General features: G+C 45.3%; 1 protein-coding gene across 1 annotated transcript in view; it reads left to right on the top strand.

The window, feature by feature from the left end:
• Positions 1-24,154, top strand: part of COL26A1 (collagen type XXVI alpha 1 chain) — a gene marked incomplete at both ends in the record, with an annotated part of 170,324 nt that overhangs the window by 114,068 nt on the left and 32,102 nt on the right. Inside the window, 2 exons of the mRNA XM_080629926.1 lie at positions 3,299-3,340; positions 17,949-18,010. Of these exons, the coding sequence (XP_080486052.1) occupies positions 3,299-3,340; positions 17,949-18,010 (104 nt within the window). The remainder of the gene's footprint in view (positions 1-3,298; positions 3,341-17,948; positions 18,011-24,154) is intronic.

Consider the following 24,154-nt stretch of genomic DNA (forward strand, 5'->3'; position numbering starts at 1 on the left):
TCATCTTTGAACCATTCAGCTAAATGTCCTGTGGCAGTTAAATTCTCCTTTTGCCATTCCTGCTGTTCCTCCCAACCCTTTCTGTTCCACTGTGGCTGCTTATCTCTGCAGCCACATGGTTTAAGGAGTTGATCTCCCTGAAAAGTAATATGATTTTTATTCAGATTGGGTTATTTTTCAGCTGTCTCTTTCTGATCTGGTCCATTATCCATCTGTGACATGAAGACACGCTCATTTTCAAAACAAAGGTGACAACTTCCGAAACCAGTTAAGCTTAACTAGTGCTCCCTGATGTCAAACTATCACCTATGGTTTTAACCAGAAAGCTGGATCGTGCCTTTTTCTTCTTAACACATGCAACATCCCATGTTACTTACCTGCACTGTTGTCTGATAGTTTTGGATAAAAGATCTGGAATATAGAATCACTTAGGTTGGAAAAGACCTCTTTAGCTTGCTGTATTGTATATTGACACAGGGCCCAAGTTGTTCAAACCCCCTAGTCCTGCAGAAACTTTGCCCTGGAAGAAAGAGGGATTGTAGTCAATTTTGTTTAATTAAATCAACCTAAACTAATTGTCAGCTAATAAAATAGTGTTGGTCAGCTCATAAAACAGAAGGGAAGATGAAAAGAGTAGTTGCCATGAGCAGGTGGTAACTGTGTTTCCAAGTTAGCCCACATTACTCTCTGGCACAGGCTCTCGCGGAATACCTCATATTCGAGTTTTTTCATGAAAAAAATGTTTATGAAACTTATAAAATATAGGGCTCATTTTAGAACCAATTTTCTATCTCACCTGCCAAGAGCAGTGGGGGTTGAGCCAGCACAAGGCGGATGCAGAGCTTTAGGCAGCTGTCCAGGACTGGATTCCCTGCGCAGAGCTGTGGAATACATTTCTACCTTTGACTTTGGCCTTTCTTCTACAATTCTCATGATTTAGGGGTTTCTTTTTCTTTCTTGTTGCTGTTTCAGAAAAGCCCTTGTAAACATTTTTTTAATGCCATTGATCTCCACCTGGCACTGTTGTGCAAAGGGAAAAACTTCCTGTGCTGCGCTGTGGATGCTGTTCAACTCTAGATGGCTCTTTAGGTAGTAATCCCTCTGGATTTGGCGCTTGGTGTTTCTGCTGACTCTGCAGTTCTTACAGAAGGCATAAAGCATTTATCTAATTCTAACCGGGAAGGACTAAACTGGAATCTTTATTTGTTTCTCAGAGGAGAAGCAGAACTTAGTGGTGGGTAGCTGCTGTTAATGGTGGAATAATGGAAGAAAATGTATTGCATAGCGCTATTATATTATTCTGTTAATAGCGCAAAACTGCGGTTCTGAGAATTTTGCTATGGCTTGCAGTTAGTTTGAATGCTCTGTAGTGAGGCAAAAGGCTTTCAGCACCAACCTTATTGCACTCTCTTTGTGACTTGTACCTCCTACCCATTTTCTGTGACCACCCATTTCCAGAAACCTCATGCAGGATGCTCTTGGTTGCTCTTCAAACCCAGTAAGGCACTGAAAAGCTGGGTTAATTCTCTTCTAGATAAATTCCCCTCTTTCAGAGAGTGCTATCACATCAGTGCAGCTCTCTGGGGTCCTGGCTGCAGTGAAGATCTCGGTTAAAAGGGGATGATGCATCAGGAGAACACTTGCTATGGTTGCTCATCAGAGCAAAGCCATGGTGGGAGTTTATGGGAACATCCCATTGGGTTCCTGATCTGATTTACCATGTCCTCGCCTAATGAGCGTCACTTGAACCCCCTGTTTGGGATTAAATCAGCTGAAAAGATTCCTCATGTTGGCAGTCCGTTGAGGAGCTTGGGGCAGGTGCCTCTGAGACACAATTGCTGTAGGAAAAAGAAATAAGATAGGCTTGGTGTCCATTCAGGGCAGGTTTCTGTTCGTCCACATGTCCCATGCTTGCCCAGTATTATGGAAACAGCTGCTGGGAGTCACATCAGCAGCCAAGTCTCTATTTACTTCCCCCAGTGGGCCAGAGGTTCCTCCAAAGCTGGAGGTGACACAGAAGAGGTGGAGCAATATTAAAATATCAGTCCTATAAAGAAATCTGTGGGGTTTAGTGAGCATTTGAGGGTCTTAAGGGACTCCAGGCCTTGTCCAGATTAGCACTAGTGTAATTGCACCAACATCCGCTGTTCCAGTGAAGGCGAATAGGAGGACAATAAACCAAGCCTGCTGCTGAGCTTTCTAGCCATATGTGCAAAACCACTCAGGACCCCAAGCTAACAAAAACCATATCCAAAGCAATTATCTGATCTTGTTTGTTTGTTTTAATGTGACATTTCTTGACACTAGTACAACAAGCGTGCTCTTGTAAAATCTTGTAACAGTTGTTTGTAGTTAGTATCTTCAAGATGGTTTTATATGTGCAGATCATGACTAATACATCGCTCCCGTGTGACCGTCATCCTCCAGTGCTGTGGGAAACTTTTGGTACTAAGACTGTTATTTCCTCAGCTTTTTTAGCATTTTTCCTTTTTACCCTTTTCTGTAAGAAAACAGACACTGATTTGCTCATAGACTGTGCTTCCCACATGAAAGTGTTTTGTGTTCACAGACTTAAATAATTAGGTCTTCACAGACCTCAGGCTGGTTTACAAAGGCAGTTGGAGTCATCATCTCTGGTTTTGTACTTGGAGATAGAAAAATCTGCAGGGGCAAGGTAACCAGCCCAGCTCACAGGCTGAAGTGTACTCTGCTGTTCTGAGCATTAGGAGACGCTGCTGAAGGGCTTGCCCCTCACCTTGATTCTTTCTCCTTTTCACAAACCTATGCACCAGCCGCTGGGAAGGTGCTGGGTTCTTCTTCCCATGGCTCAACCAAAACGACAGTGGCTGCTCTCCCTCCTTCAACGTGGGACCATTTTTTCCCCATAGCATGCAATTGATGCAGTGAGAACCATTATCCAAAAACCCCTCTAAACCAACCCCAAACCTCTCTTCCATTCAACCAGAATGGATTGCTGCAACCTGTTCCATTCGGTAGGTTTTTCTGTGATTGTATTTCTTGGAAGCATCATCTCCAATAGCAGCATGGGGCTCTTTTACAGGCTTATTTCAGCACTTAGAGCACGAGTGTGTGTGTCTGCCTGCAGGACTGCTGTGGGTGGGAAGGGAGAAGTGTTGGCAAGAGTGTGGACGAGCTGAGCAGGGAGAGCAAAGGCGCTTTCATTCCTTACCAAGTTTTGCTCCACAAGCTGAGTAAACGTTTTCTCTGCTGAAGCAGTGCTGTGCAGGCGAGGGTTTGACACATTCCCAGTGATAATTGCCTTGTCTCCCCCCCACAGGTTCATCTGGCCGCCAGCACGGCTCCTTTCCCAACCAGGACCGTAAGTGGGCAACATTGAACGACATGGAAAAGCAGAGCCTAAGAGCAAAGAGGGGTGCACTCCTGGGTGGGGGCCATGGCAGCTTGGGATGCCATTTGCTTATGGGGGGAAGCATATGGGAGGGGGTCTGTGAGTCTCTGCTTTTTGCCTCCATTTCCCTCCAGTATCCAGAGGGCAAGGAAAAGGGAGCTGGAAACATCTCACTCCTGTCAGGCTCAGGGAATTGCCCAGGCAGCACCTGATGAGCACCTGGGAAGGGCTATTCTGCTTCCCCTTTCCTTGTGTTCCCTTGGGTCAGTGTCTGAGAGGGGACACCAGGCCCCACAGACCCTGGGTCTGTCCCAGGGCACCTTGTGCTCTCCCGCTTGCAGTTAAAACCCACCCCCTGTTTTCCCTGACCTGCTCATGCTCCTCTTCAATCTTTGGGGGTGCTGTTGTTGTGAAGAGCCAGAAAGGGGGTCAGCTTGATGAGGTGAGTGCTGCAGAGTGCTCAGAGGGAAGGTGGCTGTGACCCTTTTGCAATTGGAGGCTGCCTGCGAGGAGAGGTTCATCAGCCATCGACATTCGCAGCCTGGTGTCTCCTCCTATCTGAGTGTTTCTGTGATGCTGGTGTTGTGCCTCTGAACAACCTCCCCTGAGAAAACTCAAATCGCCTTAAAAGTTGAAAGTGAATGGGAGCTTATTTACTGCCTGGTAGTGCATGAACAGTATGTCTCCAAACTGATGGTGAAAGTGGCTTGCAAGTGCTCTGGTGCATGTGGAAAAGCTCAAGCAAGTTTTTAAATTCAACCATATATCTCCAGTGATGGTAATCAATAAGAAGCAGGAATTTACATTGGAGTCTTTGTACCTGATATCCACGTGCAGGTTTAGTGGAAGAGGAAAATCGTGGGAGCTTTGGAGCAGCAGCATGTGTGCTGAGCAGACGACTTACTCTGAAAGGCAAGCAGTGGTATGCAAGGGCATGAAGAGCTCACTGTGATCTGCATCTTTGCTCTGCTTGCTGAACAAACACTCAGCAGAAAAATGAGCATCTGATAGCCCAAAAGTTCTTATGAAGCCTTAAATTAGAATGAGCATCTGTCTGCCCCACCCCACATGTGCTCCATGCTGCAGTTCGTATCTGTGTGCTCTGCCCATGGATGTTGCAGACCGTGCTTCTGATTCCTCATTAAAAACAGTTGTTCAGCATAGAATTGGTTGTTCATCCCAGCTGGAGTGGGCAATAGCCAAGCAAACAGAGTTGGCAGCCTGGCAGGGGTCTGCAGTGCTGCATCCCTTGGGTGGGACCCTGGAATTGAAGATGCCCAACACCTATTCCCAGCACTCACTGCAGAGACCAGAGGGCATTGGGAGTGTGCAATGCCTTCAAGTCCTTCCTTGAAATTCTCAGTTCTTATTGTATCAGGGAGAAAATCAATGTCCAGATACAGAAGTCAGTTCCAGTCCTCTGGGATAGAAGGATCCCTCAGTTCTTGTTTCTATCCTTTTTCTCTTTCATGTTCTTTTCCATGGTTGGGGATGCTGTTGCTTACTCCTCTCTTTTCCTTGGGCATGTCCTGGCACACAAATGCACTTCTTACCACACTGGCCCTTGTATTGTAACCACCATGCAGAGGAGCTAAATGACATGTCCAAGAATGTGTGGGAAAGTATTGTGTCAGGAGGAATTGCATCTAAATGTTCTGCAGTTCTTATTATCAGCCCCACCACAGGCCAGTCTGGTTTCTGGATTGTCTTTTTGAAGTGGTGATTTGTCTCCTTAGTCTCTCTCCACTTTGGGCTTCAGTTTCTCCCTTGGTGGCTGTGCCCTTTTCAGTACCTGCCCTGTTCTGTGTCTGTAGAGGGCAGGAGTAGCTCTGCCCCCTGCACACCATGCACAGCCTTCTGAGGAGACAAGATAGTAGATTATTTTGTGGTTTCTTCTGTGCACCTTTAAGGCTTCGTCCATGCAAAATCTATCTGATGCTGCTATTCTTCTGCTAACCCGACAGTGGGGGTTAGAGGATATTGACTGGGGTTTTCTGCCTGTGCAAGGAATTTGCCATATCAACAATCTGGCTTAGGATTCTGCTGGTTGTCCTGTGTTTGAAGATGTTTCCTTCTATGGCTTGCTCTTAAATCATTTAACTTCCAAATGATACTCTGATTTTTAGGATGCAGGCTCAGCTCTTTGGAAGTATGGAGCCAGGCAGCAATGCAGAGATGTATTGCTCCTAGTAGGGTTGGCACTTGCTCTCTGAGGTCTGGGAGAGGAGATGGCTATTCAGAAATGAACAATGAAATGAAGGATTCCACAGCTTCCCTGGGGACTAGAGAAAGAAAAATTGTGCAGTATAGGGTGTACATGGCAGGAGGAAATATGCCACGTAAGTAGAAACAGGTAGGCTGAGGGCAGGAGCACTGCAGAATCCGCTCCTTCCAACTTCAATGTTCATTAACTCTGATATAGGCATGACCAAGATGGAATAACAGAGAGCTAACAATGAGCTCTGGTTTAAGTTGCAGTAGAGATCTGACTGCAGATGCTTTTCTATCTTTCCAAACTTAAAGAAGTGGAAAATTTTCTAATGCAAGTGCATGGATTACTTGAATTTTGTCTTAGGCTTTTTCTACCCCTTGGTGACCTGCATCCCAATACCTTAGGAATGTAATTCCAGGCATCCATCCCACTGTCTTGGGCAAGGTGGGAAGGTAATATGGTGTTATGTTTAGGTACTGGAAGTGCTTCAGAAGCGTGAGTTGCTGCTGTGTTTATACAAGGTACAGAAAAGCTGCCTGTTTTCTGTTCCTTGTAGGCTCATAAGCACTACAGCAGCGAGAGCTCTGCAGAGGCTTCTGGCCACACTCAGGCGCTTTCGACCCTACCCGAGGTAGGTGTCTCTGCCTGGTCCTTCTTACTGGCTGTTCCTAAGCATTCAGCCCATCAGAAACTTCAGTTTCAGGGACTAAAGTGGAATTTAAACTGTCTGAATATAGTTCTTTGTGTCAAATCAAATGATTTGTTAAAGTGAGGCCAGATTTGTGGGGAGAATCAATCTTCTTTATTAGATCAACTGATGTGGAAAAAGCAGATGAACTTTCAGGCATGTTAACCCTTCTCCTGGCTGGTATTTGGATTACAAGAGCAAGGGATCTGTTTGCCAGGGGAGGCTGGACTGCGGTATGTGCCACTACACCAACTATTCCTCAATGGTCTTCGTCTGAACGCAGACGTGGGTGGCATTTTTGGGCATGCTTGTACACTTTTAGAGGGGGAAAGTCTTGTCTCTCTCTCAGTGTTTGGATACTAGATGTTACTACACAACAAATAATGGGCTCTGCTCTGCAGCTGACTCATTGTGCAAGTCTGGGGCTAATTACTGAATCCCCCTGTGCCTCAATTTCCATCTGTAAAATGTCACAGATGCCCACCATTCATAAATGGCTTTCAGATTTCCAGATGAGGTGCTGTGTAAGTGTAGAATAGCATTAGTTTATGCATATTGTGCTAGAGTGTAATATAAACCACATGCAACCGAAGAGCCTCACAGATGTGTGTCTTTCAACTGCAAAAGGCAATGCTTGGGTTGATGATTTAGCATAGCACTAATTGGGCTAAAATAGGAGATTGCTTTTGTACTGATGCAATTGTCACCATTCAAGTCCTCATTTACCAACAGTTTTTGGAGATAGCCCAGTTATTTCCTATTGAGGAAAAGTGTAGTGCCTTGGGTTTCGAAGCACAGCAATTTATAGCATCCCCATGCTGGCTGTCCTCACACTTCTGGAAGGGGACTGCTCCTTTGTTTATGTTGAATGTGCATCTTGCTGCACTTAGCACTTTTTTTGCTGCCTGCAACCTTTTGGGCATATCCTAATCTCAAAGCAGAGGCATTTGAGTCGTCTCCATTGCCATACTGGGTGTTGCATCTGCAAGAATTCTCATTTATTGATAAGAAAGCTGTTCCTGTGGCTGCGAGCTAGTGAGTGCCTGGCAGCTGCTCAGCATTAAGTCAGTTCTCAAAGTTAAAAGGATTTGTGGGCTGTGATGGTTTGGGTTCGGGCAATTAACTTCAGTGAAGTGCTTGAGGGTGTCTTCTAATATGAACTTAAATGGTTAAGAGATTTGATTTGATGAACTGCCCTTAAATATCCCTATTGTGCTGTTGGGGCTAAACTCTCAGTGGGTAGGTAATCAAGCAGCTCCTTTGACTGCAGGAGAATTATGGTTGTTCCTTCCAGTTGCAGTCTGGCTCTGTTCTGGTTTGAAAGTGCCAACATCATCCCTATTGCCAGCAGCATTGTGTGGCAGCAGGAAACAGTGACTGTACATTGAGCCTCTATCCTTTAGCTGTGTTATTTTAAAGCCCTGGTCTGAGCTTATTTGCCAGTGTCTTGTTGCCTGGTGCTCCGGAGTGATTAGTGATGCTGAGCTGTTATGAGAAGAAGGTGTGGGGTTGGGGACATGAAAGTATCTCTAGAGATATTCAGTTCTTTCTTGGTGTATTGCAGACAAATTGCGCCATTCCGCCTTTGTCCAGGTTGGACTTCTGGCTGTTCTCCCCGTTCCTCACCAGTGCTTAGAGGGAGGGTCAAAATTCAGTGTCAAATTCTCCACAGCTGTAGGAGTAACATAATATTGAGGCTGAGTGCATGGGGTGACAGGCGTGGGAGAGAAGATTGGCTGACACCCAGCCTTACCCAATGCTTGCCATGTTCCAGGAGAAGTCTCCCTGGATGCTGGCACTTCATTCATGGGTCTAAACTTGCCATTAAGTCATTTTTAAGGAGAGTTTCAAGGTAGAGGCAGCTAGAATCTTAAAATGAACCTCCTCAAACTACCACCAGCATGATGTCTCTTAGGGGATGCTTTATAATATGGTGCTCCATGTTGTGTAGATATCATAAACCGGAGAAAGCACCAGTAGGCAAATTGTGAATGTAGGCTCAGTGCCATCAGAAAGTAAATAGATCCCCAAATTTGGGAAGCATCTGGGGAGTTTGGGGTTAAAATAACAAGATGTGGGAATTCTGGAAAGCATTTTGATTCTGGATATCCTCTGATTTTTTCATTCTAAAGCAAGTTAGAGTAGCCTGGTATAGCTAATTTGAAGAGCTACGAACCTGAAACTGGAAAATGCCTGCCTAACCTCAAGTGGGTATTCCCTTTACTAATGTTTCTCCACCCAGAAGCTAACAAGGAAACAACAAAACCAAAACAAAAGGTCCTTGTGCTATCCACTAATCTGATGCAAATGTTACCTTGTTCTTCACATTATGGGGACCAGATGATATGAGGGGTTTGCTGGGTCTCCTGGCTCCCCAGTGTCCCTGGGTGTCTCAAAGAACAAAATGCAGCTGCAGAGAAATAAGGAAGATTTCTCTTTCTGCTGGCTCAGATCTGTGAGGACCATTGCAGAGCTCGGGGACTTAAATATAGCCAGGGTGAATTTAGATAAAGCCAGCAAAGGGTAATTAGACAGAGAAATGGTCCTCAAGAGATTATCTTGTATCCTTGAACCATTTCACTCCAGCTCCCACTGAGTGACAGTCATTTGCCTTGTGCAGAGACATGGGGTGTTGAACAAGGGCTATGGGGTGTTGTGCAGACCCCCAGGGAGGAGTGAAATGTGGGAGAATGGACTAACCAGGGTGGGTTGAACCTGAAATGTTGACATGGGAAATTAAAGCTTTGCAAAAGCACTTCTGGCAATAGTAATAGTAGTAATAATAATCAGAGTGTATTTGCTGTGGAAAGCATGGGTGTTGTAGAAAGCATGGGCAAACATAGTATTTTGGTGTTCAGGGAGCCAAATTCTTCTGAATTGAGACATTCCTTTTCAGTTGCTGAAACAGTTGTTTTCCATATTGTTTTTTCAGCTAATTTTTGTCTTGGCTAAAGGCAGCCAGTGCTAAACGTTCTGCATGATGAGGAACCACTAATGCTTAACTGAGCATCCTAAATGTAATATGTTTATGGGTTACAGGGTCTGTGCAGAGAGGAGGCATCTAATCCTAGAGGTGTCTTGCAGCCTTGTAGGCTGAAGTGTAATAAAACTCAATGCAGGGATAGAATTTAATGTCAGAAATCCAAACTGGAAACAAGATGCATATTTTCTATACAATGGTTAACTTTGGATGCAGTTCACTAAAGAAATCTGGGTTGTCTGGCTCTGGAGTGTCTTTCTGAAAGACATATTCCAGTTAAGCACACGTTGTTTGGCTCAGGACTGTGAGAGATTCTCTGACCTGTAATACACAGGTGCAGAACCAGTATTATAAGACTCCCTCCAGACTTTATGGTGAGCTTCGATTTGCATGTTTCCTTTTGTCCTGTCTGCTTCCTTATTTCATGTTACATTATGCCATATTTTGACTGCATTTTTCCCCTGATTGCTTCTCCCAGCAGGGGAAAAGAGTCTCTCCTGGAAGGGATGTGAGACCATTTCAATTCGAGATGAACTTTCAAGCATAGCAGGCTTCCCATGTCGGGACTGGGGTCAGGTCCCATTAAGTATCACTCCATGTCACAGATCAGGAAGTGATAGTGAGTCTGGTTCAGTGATGGTGGGTATCAGACACTGGATTTCGGCACAGTGAGGACTGAACCAGCTATAGGAGGGCTCTGTGCCCTCAGCTTCCTTGGCAGGAAAGCATGTGGGCTCCCTTCTTTTAGTCTGGGGACTCATAAACTAGCTTGCATATAGCCTTATCTTGCTGTGAGAGGTTTGTATGCACATATTGTGTCTTTATTTTCCGTCTTTCGATTTTCTTCAGTGTGCTGTACTACCATGCAGTGATGTAATGGTGAAACAGGAGAGTGAAGGGCTCCCAGGATGGGTGTTTTAAGTATCGGAAGAATCAGGCACCCACAGTACCACCAGCATCACTTGGGAGCACTGTGTTCAGCAGCTCTGTAGTCAGCAAGGCTTTAACAAACTCATGCTGGATAGACAAAGTCTTTATTATCAGTGTCATTTCAGTCTTTAGGCAACTATACTGGGCTACATTAGTAAAATGCCCTTGGTGTTGTCCAAAAATAATAGATAAGAATGTTTCTAGGAAAAAAGTCTCTTCAAAATGCAGCCATTCTCTGCTAACCCTTACTCTGACAGATAAAGATGGATTGAACATGGATCTCACAACTCATGGTTGCCTGTGAATAAATGATCATGATCTAATTCCATATGTTAACAGAGCACAGGCCTAACCAGCAAAATAGATCATTGGCGCTGGGAAAGAGCACAAATCCCCAGGCTGAGAGCAATTATGTATAAAATTAGTTAGCAGTGTGGGAGTGTGCATGTGTGAAATCTTAAATAAAACAATGTGAGTGATGCGAGCTGCTGAAGAATAGACCTGGGTGAATAACTGAGGGGTTTGGGCTTCATTTGCCAAACCAAAGAATTGGAAAGAAAAATGATTTGGGAGAAACTGAAATGGAAATTTTTAAGGTTTTGACACAATGTAATAACTAAAATATGGCTTTGGGTCAACCCCAGTTATTTCATTTGACCCAAAATGAACTGTTTAGTTTCACTGAAGACAATTTACTTCATTTCATTTTTAATTTAGGTGAGGTTTGAAAGAAGAGCTATTTCAAAACTGAAAGACTGAAATATGTCATTAAATAACAATGAAAATCATTGAAAACAAAACATCTAGAGAGAATATTGCAAAATCTTAAACATTGCCCCCATTTCTTTTCACTTGAAGCTATGTAGCAGATTTTATATGGGTTCCTGTATAGTAGGTGGTACTCCAAAAGTGCATTTTGTGGTAAGCTTCCCTTTCACTCAGTTTTGCTGAGGTTTTTTTGTTACAGACACTTCAAAATCACAGAATATCATGATAACAAAAAATATTTATTGCTTATTCAAAGAAACCAACGTTCTTTTTACTGTTTAAGAAGGTAGAAAAAAGTAGACATGAAAATGAAGTATGAATATCTTGCAGGAGGGAAAAGATCAGATGGCATTTCTCATGAGAAAAGAAATTTGAGCTGTTGTTTGAAGATAGCCAGTAAAGTTAAGGGTAAGGGTTATTATAATAGAGATATAAGAGAGACAGATTACAAATAGAGACATTTTGGCAGTGATTGGGGTCTCCTAGCAGAGATGGTGAATTATCTGTAATGATAATAAAAAGAGAGAAATATTCTCTAGGTGTTCTGTTTCATATCGATAGGCCACCTAATAACTCACAATTTACAGGTGAAAATAAAACTTTCTATCCTGCAAAATCCTGATGTGGAAACTGGGAGAGAGCAAACCCTCTGGTTGATGAGACCAAACTTCTCTGAGCCTCCAGTTCCTTATCTGTAAGATACTTGAATTATGCTCATGGTCATGCTAAGCGGAAATGTTGTGGGGCTGTGTCAGTGTTGGTTTTGAACTTGGGATCAGAGGAACTGTGTGTTGAAAGTGAGTAGCCTATGGTTTGCAGTGGTAGTTTGAGTCAGAAAGGGGACAAAAAGGAAGATGGTCTCACTTCCTCCTGCCTTTCCTCATGGAGAGACCCGGCCTTGTTCAGCGGTCCCTGTGCCCTGGGAGCAGAAGGAACGTGCTGTGTCAGTACAGGCTTTAAGGGGTCGTTGGTGTCCTCTGCACATAGGTTAGAGTCAGTATTTGCAGTTCAGCAAGAACACAGATTTCCCTTTCAGCTGAACACGCTGAAGTTTGGGGACAGGAAGGACCTATTGAGCTCTTCTGTTTTCAGCTGGGTGCCTTGGACCATCCCAGCATCGCTGCTCTAATTGACCCTGGCCCTCTGGGGCCCTATGCACACAACAAGTAAATATTGTGGCAGCGAACATACTCCTAGAGCTGAGTCCAATGATCCTACACAACCAAAACTGAGAGCTTCCCCTTGCAGGGAGACAGTTCTTGGTTCAGCTTACTGGGACCTGAGCCGTGGCCACAGCGTACAAAGTGCCGGTGAGAGCCCTTCCCTCCTGCTGCTCTCCAGGCCTTTGGTTCCTGTTTGCTCTTCAGACCAGAGGCTACCGGGCAACACAAGTGTTCTTCCTCTCCACGGCTGCTGTCAGCCCTTTGCCTTTCACATGCTCAAGCCCTGTTCCAAAGCTACAGACATGACTGATTCTAAACAAGTACAATTAATATATCTAGCCAACATCTGACTTTCATTAGAGGAAACGTGTTGAAAAAATAGATCCCAGGTTGGCTGTTATTTATGGCTTGGGCCTGCTATCCTTCACAAGCACTGGCGAAAGCTTTTGCAAAGGGCCAGAACATAAACTACTTAGGCAAACTCAGTATCCACGTAAAAAGGCTGCAAGGGTCAAATCAGACAAATTAAAGAGGGGTGGAGATGCAAGCCCAGGCTTGCTGTCCCCTACTGCGGGCCACCTAGGTAGGCACAAGAGATCCATGTTCCTATTTCTGCTGTGGAATTTGACTTGAAATATCTTCGGTGCTGGAGTCTGAAAGTGTTGCTGGTTTTAGCTGTCAAAACCATGTGTATGTGTGTGGCAGTAAGTGGATAGAGGGGTCAGTGGTCTGGTGGTTTATCTCCCGAGTGTCCAAATATAACCTCTCGGGCACTCACTAAGTTGCCAGTAGAAGTTAGCTGTGCTCCCTACTTCCCTTGGTTGTTTTGAGCTTCTCCTTCCAAAGGAACATGGTTGCCTGGACTAATTTAGCTGACTTCATCCATGCTCTTCCAGATTTGTTCAGAGACTGCTCTGACCTTGTCCTGGAGAAAAGTGTCTTCTAATTGAGGAAAGCTGGACTCCTGCTTCCTTTGGAAGACAAGATATTCTTCAAACTGGACCTACTCGGGTGGTGTGTTACTGATGTGTAAAACAGTGCACCCATAACAGCATGGTGTGAGACCTGCTCGGAGCAGTCCTGATCGTGCCACTGCTCTCGCGGAGTTAAAGCCGTTGTGTTGTGTTTCATGGAGCTGCTGTTGTGTTCCCAGTGCTCTAAATGTGGGCTGTTGGCATGGCTTGAAGCAGCTCTGGTTTGCTCCCCCAGCCCTGGGGATAACAGAGTTTGTCCTCTTTGTGCATGTCCATTTCTGAAAAGTACAATGGAAGTGGTGGGCTTTACTAGATGGAGAGAGAAGAACCTAGGCAGGTTGTGCTGCGATTAGGCACACTTATGTATTTCTGTCTCTGTAACACTAGGTCCTTTTTCATCATCTAACCTTTGGTCCTTTACAGAAGAAAGATTACACTAACAATGGATGAAAGGACAGTGAGACTTGGATAAGGAAAGTGCATTGTTTAGCATCCCGGGCAGGTTGAAGCATGAGCTGCAAATGCGGTTCTCATGGCCTGACCGTGTGCTATGCCCCATTGCACTGCAAGGTTGAAGTTTCTTGTAATGGCAGAATATGGTCTTGAAAAAACTGGCTGCAAAGATTTTATTTGTTTATACAAAGGCTTTGTGATTCCAGAATTCTCTCCCCTTTCATATGCTATAAACCACCTCCTCCGCCTCCCCTCTGAAATATGAATTTTGGAGTAATCCATCAAGAAAAAGACAGACAGAGCCTTGATCCCTTGACTTCAGTTGAGCTGTGCAATTTATATCTACTGAGCATCTGGCTGCAGGGAAACCAAAAGCCCTTTTAATATTCTGCAGAGACTCTGGGTATACAAATGAGCGTGGGCTGTCAGAGCTGAGAAAAGGGGCAGAGATGCCAAGGGGTTTCTTTGCTGTTTTGCATGAAACTCTGACCTGTGGCCCCATGGTGATGTTGGCTTGGGGTTGGGTTTTTTTACTACCCTCGGTGCCACTGCAGTAACTGGGCTGTAATCATTAAAGCCCCATTGGTATAAAGCCGTTATCACTCCTTGCTTGTTATCTCAAGGCAAGTGAGGACTTTGAGGGCTTTCACCCTTGAGCAGCTGAAGTGTGCAGCTATTTAATGATGAAGTTATGCAAATGCTGCAATGTGAGAATGCCAAGCAAGCAAGGCACCTGAAGTCAGGCATTCACCACTGGAAGTCACTGCTTGTAGGAGTGGGTCCAGAGTGGAAGCTGCAGGCTTAGAGCCAGGTGCAAAGCTGTAGTGTTGAAGGCACTGGCTCAGCCTTTAATCAAAGAGGGGTCATAGGTGGCAACCTTTAGATCAGGGTTAAGTGGGTCACAGAGTACATGACTTGTTATTTTGCAGAACGTGGAGTCCACCACATCTCTGGTATTGGTAGACTTTTCTTTCCCTGCAGTTATATTGCTTTACCTGTGCAGCTGGAGAGGGGAAATAAGAGGGTGGGAAGGGAGAGGTGCACTAGGACAGTAACAGTGAGACATGGTGGAGACAAACTGGGTGTCATGCGATATGCTGGTACAGTCTCATGTTCATTATCTCAATTATTTATCCTCTCTGCTGGAATATTTCTAAAACAAATCCTACCATGTGTTTTGAGGTTGGGCTTCATAGAGTGAAATCACAACTCCTTTCTCAGAGTTCAGCTGCAAAAATACATATCCGCCAACTAGGAATATGAGGGAAATAAACTGTGGTTCTATGTAGCAACAAGTGATGGATTTCTGCAGATATGGAAAGTGTCTGCTCCGGAGTTCCAGGTCAGAGAGTATGTGTATTTGCCCCAGTGTTCTGTTCGTTGCATGTGCAATAATGATGTGAGATTCTCAAGCTTGTTTAATAAACTGCTTTCACCCTGATCAGAAAATTCAGCTTCACAGTTTCAGGTCTTGAAACCTCCAGTCATCAGGATTAGATACTATTTAGTAGTCAGGGAAGATATTTATTGGCTTGGTTTGTCACCACCATTCTGAGGCTTTCTGCAAGGGCAGATAACAGTCCCAGCCTTCAAAGCAGCCTGATCCCCAGTGTATTGTGAGCAAGCTTTGAATGCACTTTCTGTAGCTGCAGTACTGAGCGTTCATCTCTGTGTTTGAAAGCATGGTCCAGCTGCTGGTTAGCTAAAGCAGTGTCACAAGGATTTGTTGGCAGGAGGCTTGCCTTAGTAAGAAGATCTTTTTTTCATTATGATGTCTACTTTCTGGATTAGTTAAATGTGTTTTGGGTCCAGGCTAAGTACCTTGGGTGTGGATCTGGGTTTCCAGGCATTTCAGAGAGGAAAGGATCAGAGTTCAAATCCAACTTGAGCTTAAGTAGTTCTCTTTCTGACCTGGGCTGTGTTTTCCATATGTCTCAGCAGGTATCACTGACAGGAAGATGGTATTGGTACAAATCTCACCATCCAGTGGCACTGCTGCTTCCTCCCCCCTTATGTCATTTTGTTCATTCAGATCAAGGGCTGCAAGTGCACCTGAAAGGGCTCTTTGAGAGCTGTTTTGGAACAGAGAGCTGCTGGACTAGTGCTGTTCCTTCACTGTCCCACAGAGACAAGAGTATCCTCCTCAGGATGCTGTTTGATTCACGCCTGGGTAGTATGAGCCCTTTTTTATGAGCTGAGCTCTCCAGAAAGGGCTTAAATGATCAATCCATCACAAGTTATGCACAGAGATGGTTTTCAGACAAGTCAAGTTAGTCTCTCTAAACCTATGGGAGTTATTAGTATGTGCAAGCCAGCAGAAGGGAGAATGGGATCCCATATTTTATTTGCTCTGTAACACATCTGGTACGCCTTCTGGCTCTTGGGACCACTGGATTTCTACAGCCTTATCTTTCTATGAGGATGAGCAAGATCAAAAGCATGAGCCGGGTTACATGCAGGATGTAATTCCCTGTTTTACACACTACAAGCACATCTAGACCAAACAAGCCTCACCCATTTCCTTCCCTGTGGGACAATGCACTTATGGCACTTGCTCACTTCATGAGCCAATTAAAGGCAAAAAACATTGCCCAAGATGTCTTGCAGAGAGCAAAAATAAATGTTATTTCCTGTTGGATAAACGGAGGTCGATGTCAGTATTGACCTGTGAGGAAACCCCTCAGTCTAAGTGTTCCCGAACCATCAGATGCTTTGTCTGCAAAATGTTGGGTGTCATGAGGTGGAAGCTCTATGTCTAGCTCCTTTGGGAAGCCACACAGCTCCTCATAGAGGGTCAATGAGAGAATTTCTTGGGAGGGTTTACGCAATGGGTGATTGGTTGCCATTAGCACTTAAGCAATCTTCTTAGACTGTAAATCACTAATGTGGAACAGCCAAGCTTCCTGGCCCTCCGAGCCAATGTGCTAAAATCTTTGCATGGCTGAGAGCCATCACTACATACCATGAGCCTCATAAAACTGGGAAGTATTTGTGGGTGAAGATGAGAGATTCCTTGGGGCTCCTTGTTCAAAAGGAGACGAAGCTTGTTAGGGGGAACGAGTAAGTCCTAGGATTCAGGGTGATGTTTGGTCAGGTCGGAACTCACGTCCACGTATTCCTATTCATAGGTAGGCACTGAGTTTAGTCATCATCCCCTGCATTGCTACAACCTCAGCCTGAGCTACACCTGAATGGTCTATTAAGGGACTTAAGGTCAACCTCCACTTTGGAACTCTACTTTGGTCACTTTGGAAATACCAGGGTTAAATACCTCTTCTGTGGTCAATCAATGAAAACTGGCCCTGGCCCTTAAGGAGCCCAGAAACACACACGCAGATGTATTTCTCCTCTGTGGCACATGAGATGGCAGTGATTCATCACCTGAATATGGATGGTTTACTCTCTGAAACATTTCATGCTGCAAGTAATTTTCCTTTTTCTGAATCCTCTGTGCTTGAGAAGTCATGGTACTTGAGTGTCCAGCCTGGAAAGCTGCTCTGAGAGCTGGGAACAGGCAGTTCAACACTCCTGCAAAGTGCTGGGAAAGCACCTTGTTGATTAAATCTTTATTCAGGGCTTCATCATCCCTCACTTGCTTTAAAATTGCTGAAATGAGAACAGAGGCAAAGCAGCAGGCCTTCTGCTTAGAGAAGTGATGTCCTTTGGCTCAAGCCATCATTTTATACTGCACTCAGAACCCATTATGTTAATGTTTGTTCTTGCTCAGGCACCCTGTCAAGACCCCTTTGGTGATTGCTGCCTAACTGTTACTTCTATGCAGCAAAGTGAGATGGAAACCACTTCATGCTGCTGCTCCGGTCTGCATCAGCCCTGGGGTCTGTCTTAGATTTTGTTGCTGTCACTGAGACAGATGATTTGTTGTGGGAATGGTAACAGGTCCTGGGAGTGCAGGGATGGAGCAGGACTGCACAGAGATGGGCATTTTGTATATTCATTGCTTTCCTTCGTATTTGATCAGGACACGTGTAGGAGAGGATACAGCACAGAGCTAAATGGGGAGTAGTGGTTGTGCAGCCTCATGTCCTGTGAGGTGGGAGCATGTGCCACTCCAGCTTACACCAGTAGCAGTGTCTCTGCTGGTGACAACAGGTAATGCTGGTTGGCACCATGAAAAGTCTTAATAACTAATGTTTGATTTCATCTGCCTTCTACCTATAAGGAGCTAGGTTCCACACTCTGCCCCGCTAAATATCCCCACACAAGGTTCGTGTAATGTGGCTATGGCTGCTTACCTGTGCAATGGATTTGAATACTCATTTCTACCCCATAACTGATCTTGAATCCTGTGTGCTTTAGATCACACAGTGATCAGGGTCCGCAGGCTGAAAGCCACGGATTAAAACACAAAGTCTGTAGGAATTTTACATTGGTTTGTTTTGCTCTTTCTAGAATGCATGAACTGCACAAGACTAGCGGATATGACTGAGAGGCTAAACACGCTCGAGGCCAAGGTAAGGACCTGCCTTTATTCTTCTGTTTGGCAAACATCTCCGTGTTGCTGGTGAAAAAGATGGGGAGTTGGCAGCCCTGCAGAGATCTGGTGTCTGTCCTTCCATGCAGAGTGAGGAACAAGCTTTGGTGGTGGTTCTGTACCAGGAACCCTTCTGCTGTGCACACGGGCATCGCTGTCCTCTAGCCTGGCTCCTTCCACTTCCCATGCAGCTGCATCTCTGCCTTCTTTCTTCTCTCTGGCTGCTCAGCTCAGCTCCTCCCAGATAATGCTCAGAGCTCAGAAATAACATGCCCTGTGCTGCCATTATTCCCATTGCTGTGCTTGCCTGCTACAAGCCCCTCGTGATGGGCTCGCTGGCTCCCATGCAGTGCTGCATTGGAGCTATGCTCACCACTGTTACAGGTGTGCAGCTGCTACTAAACAATAAATAGCTCATTTCTCTCAACTGGGATATGTTAGCTCAGGTTTTTCTTCAGAAACAGAAGGCAGAGAGAGCTGTATGAAAAATATCTTGCCTTCTTGCTGGTTGATAATGTGAGGATATAAAGCAGTGACTGCCCTGGCCTGGGGAAGAAGCAGACTGATTCTTGTCTCTCTCACTAAAAATTCCTTGTAGCAACCTTACCAGTGTAGAATGTAACACAGAGGAGTAAGGGTACATAGATTTTTCTAAGAACAGTTGTTCATTAACCTGCTCTTCAAGTGCTATCCAGTCCTGCTTTTTTATCCCTCTTCTGAAAGATGGGAGGCTTTCACGCACAGCTTAGTGGAGACAAATGTTAAGGGGAGACCTTCACGTTGTGGGTTTTTTTTCCCTACAAATTGTTTTAATTTCTACCTACTGGGATTCAGATAAATTGTTCCAGTCTAGCAGCAAAGCAGCTGAGTCAGTCATTCCCCTTTGATCTGTGGTCCCTCCTGTGACAGCCCAATCCTGGCTGTTAGATATAGCGCATTGGTCCCTTTAAGGCATGTGCTGCTGTTATTATTCATTAACTGATGGTTATCAGTGACATAAAAGAATTTGAGGAGAAACCTTTGGGGTGGAGGGGGGTGTGTGGAGGGGGGATGGTTTTGAGGCCAGTGCATGATATTATGGTAATTTGGGAATTGTCTGTGCTGAAATGGAGTGAGCAATGTTGTCTGGAACTTCCTCAAAGCCTTTGCAGTTGTATTTCACTACGGGAAAGGGAAGGGGTGGGGAGAGTGAAGTTCTGGGGAGCAGAATTGTTCAAGTGAAAACAACTGTTGTAGTGCAAAGGACAAAGATGAGCTGGATTGTTCTTCTGAACACTGGGACCTAGCAGGTTGGTGTCCTTTGGTAGTGAGGAGCTGGAGGAGTTTGGAGAGGAGACAGGGGCTGGTGACTGACCTCTGCGTGTGCAGTCCCGAATCCAAGACGGACATGGGACCAGCCTCAGAGAGATGTAAATCAGCCCTCCCATGCTCAGCTGTACCTTCCTTCATTTTCCAGGATTTTTCTGTATCTGGCTCACTGGAAAATGATAGCCAAAGGGTGTCCTGACAGGAGAACGTCCAAGCTCTGCGGCTTGTGCTGCTGAGCACTTGTGTCAGGCAACAGTGTTTGAGAAGCTGATGGCAGCTTCAGCCAGGGCCCTGGTGGGGCTTCTTGGAGGAGGAAGGAGGTCCTGCCTGTCCCCTAGAGAAGTCTTAGCCCAGAGTGAAACGGCACTGAGGTCAGTGCGTTTGTCTTACAGATAGGAAGCTGGTTTAAATTGGGTGATGCTCCCATGACCTGAAAGCAACCTGCTCCCTGGTGTTGGCACCAGCTGCTTGTGGTATTTAGAAAGTGCTGCCCACTTGCCTTCTCCATGGCACATTGTCTCCCACTCCAACCTAGGACACTTGTTCAGCAGCAAAGCTCATCAAAGGGTTTACTTTTACGGAGAGGAACGAGTTATTTCTCTTGTGAAGTACTAAAGGCAGTGTCTCTGTAAGGGTGCCTTCTGCAGCCCAGCAGTGTCATTATCAATCTTTTGGCCTCCACTTTGCTTGAAAAGTTGTGGATGCTGGGCAAAAATTGACTGTAGCAATTAAATGGAGAGTGAAGAAACATCACACGAACGCTGGTGCTGTACACAAGAGAAATACACTGATTCACCTTTCTTTTTCAGGGTTAAGTTCAGTTTGATCTATGTAGCAGTGACCTCAGTTGTTACTCAATAACACCCAGCACCATTTAAAAGGTTCTTGTGTTTGTTTCGTATTGTCTGCATTCCTACTCTGGAGTTCGGGGAAAGATCCCTATTTTGCTGGGTGATCTGGATGTGAGGTTGTCTCTCAGTTCTCCAAACTGTCTTCTTGTAATGTCTCAATTCATCACAACAGCCTGAAGCTGTTCAGAGGAAGGCAGGAGTGATTGGATGGGCACACACATCCCTTGCCAGTGTCGGAGACTGACCCTCCTCTAAATTTGCTGTCTTGTTGTGCAAAGGCAGACGTGGAAGTTCATCCTTCCTATGAGCAGTGGCAGAGTTTTGTGCCACGGTCCCACTCCTTCTAGAGACAGCTGAAGTGGAGGAGTTTTGCCGCCCCTGCTCTCTTGAATTTCAGCCCAACATGACCATGGTGAGCTTGGGGAATGGCAGTGGGTAAATCAGCCAGCTCAGTGTAGCCAGTCAGCTTCAAGCAGGTGAAGTCATTGGCACTTGCCATAAGCGCTTTGAAGCATGTGGACCTAGTGCAGACTTGTTGTAAATACTGCGAGGCATAAGGGTGAGAGCAGATGTGTAGAAAGCTGCCTCTGAAGGCACCTTGGGGCAGGTAGGTGCTGGGGGAGGAGGTTTGCTTTAGCAGAGTAGGTTAGGGACAAGTGAAAACCAATCTCTTTCTCAGACCTCTGCAATAGGGACAAGGGGCTCGGCGCCTTTCTTTGGTATGTATGAGGGTATGTAAAATGCGCGTGTGTCCTCCAGTGGCTGTAAAGGGCAAGTTAAAGAAATGTAAACTCACTTGTGGAAGAAGAGGCTGGAAGGCTGGTTTCTTCTTTCTGCACCTCCTCTTCTGCAGGCTTTCATAGCTGTTCCCCTAAAAATGGGGTTCTAACCAGAAATGGTCTCATCTTTCTTGTTAAGAGGATGAGATGGTTCATCCAACTTGTAAGATCAGTGTCCAAATGAGGTAATAAAAGTAACCCTCTGATTTTTGTAATATGAGAGTTGGATCAGAAAGCAGGAAGCAAGAATAAACACAGAGCAAATGGAATGAAAACTGACTCATTAGGGACAGGTGCTCGTGTAGCCCTTGGAGAGGAGAGACTGAGACATGGCTGAACTGTGCAGCAGAACAAACTCTCCACGTGTCTTATGCTTTCTTTAACATTGCTCTAGGTTGTCCTTGTGGCTGTAGGAGATCTTTCTGCAGGAAAGGAGATGAAGGGAGATGGAATCGGGTTCCAGCCTCATCTCCCCTGTTTCAAGTTACCCTGTCATCTCTCCAGGGTGGAGTTGGCCAGTTCCATTTGCTGGATACCAGACCCATTTGGGTGCCAGAGATTTGAAAGCTTTGACTGATGGTTTTGAGCTTGAAAACTCCATGCCATGGGAATCTACATTAGGGAGGATTGTGTTGACCCTGGGGCCAAGGACAAGAAAGTGTGCAGACCAAAAGAAAACTACCCCCTCCCCCAGCCCCAACACACCAAACCTTACTTCTTTCTGATGACATCTTACTTGACATTGACATGGCTACAGCTGACCCTGCAGGGAGCCCTAGTGTTGGGAGGGCAGAATGAGCCCGGCTTTCATTTCATGTCAAGGTTCTCCTTGGCCAGCACAGCCCTTCCTTTCTGAATTTCCTGAGCCTGCTGCTGCCCTCCTGTGTCACAGGACTAATCCCAGACAAACTCAGGAGAGCTGCAGTGTCAGGAGAGAGCTGCTGCTGCAGCAGGAAAGCAGGCACCCCCATGGAAATGCCTTCTTATTGTAACAAACTCCACCACCGAGCTACGGGCAGTGTGATATTAATCCCAGTTTTTGGTTGCAGCATTTGATCTGAGTTGATATAACCCAGTCTTATCTCTTGCCACCACTTTTGAGAAGTTCATGGTATCTCACTTCCAGCTTTAATGCAGGGAGATAACATTACATATCTAGTGCCTGATGGATTCATTGTGTGATTGATAAACGACATGCATATTTTTTGCATGAAAACAGCCCTTGTAATGTGATTCCCCACACAGAAGATTCTGAAAGGTTTTAAAGAAAATCTTTGTACTGTGCACAGAGTTTGATCAATACATTGCTATTTATATGAAATCACCCCATTTATTTAGGACAGATTACCCCACAGCACCTTCACCCTGTACCTTTTCATTCTGAAGCACCAGGACTTGGAGTTGTAATGTAATCACTGTCTGAAATGTTTCTCTATCTCCCCCTTCTTCCAAGCAGCTCCATGAGACGCTGGCAGCTGTCGAGGATGTTTTATGGGGTTTGTATTTTCTTTCTCTGGTAGACAATAAGCGAATTCCCTGCTGGAGTGGGGAATTATCTGGAAAAGAGAAAATGTTTCATGATATTGTGACATGGCTGCAGGATGGGGAGGGAAACCCCCATTGCGTGGCTGAGAGTGGACATTAGCAGTTGCTTGGTATTTCAAGGACTCTGACAGATTTCCATGGTGTGCATGTGATTGCCACTAGCAGTTACCGATTTCTTTCCTGTTCTGAACAGGAAGGTGCCTTATCCCATCTCTAAGGTTTCCGAATGACCCTGTGCAGAACCTGCTTCTCCAGCCCCAGTAATGCGTTGAATTTAAGGAGTATTTGGGCTGTTTCACAGGCAGCTCTGTAATAACTGGTTTCTAGCAGCAATAACAACTTAAGCCCTGTAAAATTTAGTTTAATACTGAGTTTCTGTAGGTCAGGTAATAGAACAAGTGGTCCCAAGAATAAAATGCAACTTCCTACCTGATTTTTACAAGGGGGAACCATGAACCAATACCGTGTGGGCAAATCAGATTTTGTGTGAGTGTTGATATCTGAACTTTGCATCTGTCTCATTGGCCTGTTTCTAATCAGCAGTAATCATGCTGACGATTAGGACACATGGGGCAGTTTGGGTACTGGCCTTTCTCTCATTTGGGCATGCTTTCAGAATGTCAGATAAAATCCTTGCATTCTCAAACCTAGTAATTTTTGGATCTTACTTTTTATCACTGTTGGATTGAAGGAGCAATCTGTCCCCTAAGACTGTTCCATGTGTTTGGCCAATGCTGTAAATCATTTGCCAGAACCACAGAAAGGCTTCAAAGACCCCCTCCTCCTCTATCTCCTCCTGCAAAGTCTTTTGGTTACAAGTTTGGCGGTTTTAGGTTAAAAGATTTAATATTTTAGTAAAATCACTTTGAAAGATTCTCTTTTCCTGTAACATGCAACTTAATTTGCCAAGCAAATCCTGTGTCTGCATTAGGAGCTGCTTCTGGTGTGTTTAATACCTGGGGACATCGTTTACAAGCTTTGTTTTTTAAGCGAAATACTTTTGATAGAATCCCAGCCTGGTTTGGGTTGGAAGGGACTTGGAAGCTCATCCAGTTCCAATCCCCTGCCATGGGCAGGGACCCCTTCCACTGGAGCAGCTTGCTCCAAGCCCCTGTGTCCAACCTGGCCTTGAACACTGCCAGGGATGGGGCAGCCACAGCTTCTCTGGGCACCCTGTGCCAGCGCCTCAGCACCCTCACAGGGAAGAGCTTCTGCCTAAGAGCTCATCTCAATCTCTCCTCTGTCAGTTTGAAGCCCAAACATGCAAACCTCTTCTTGATCCTCAATGAGCAATAGTAGCAGAGCTTCATCAGGAAAGTACTTTTGCTTGCACTAAGGTGAGGCAGGAAGGAACCAAGCCCCTTATCTTTTCAGTTGCGCCCCTCTCTTCTTGCAGCTTTTCATTTGGAGCCTAGCGAGGAGGAGAGCACACAAGGCATCTCAGCCTGTTTGAGCTGGCTGGTGTGCATGTCAGCCAGAGCTGAGGGCTCCTCACCTGGTGAGAAGCAGAGAGCTGATCTCACCACCGTTGCTGAGAACAGATGTTACTTTGTCCAGACTGAGTTCATCTTGGTCTGGCGTGGCTCCATGTCCATAGCACTGCTACATCCCCAGCAGGTAACAAGCAATAAATGGGGCAGA

This window comes from Psittacula echo, assembly GCF_963264785.1.
Source record: "Psittacula echo genome assembly, chromosome: 15".
NCBI lineage: Eukaryota > Metazoa > Chordata > Aves > Psittaciformes > Psittacidae > Psittacula > Psittacula echo.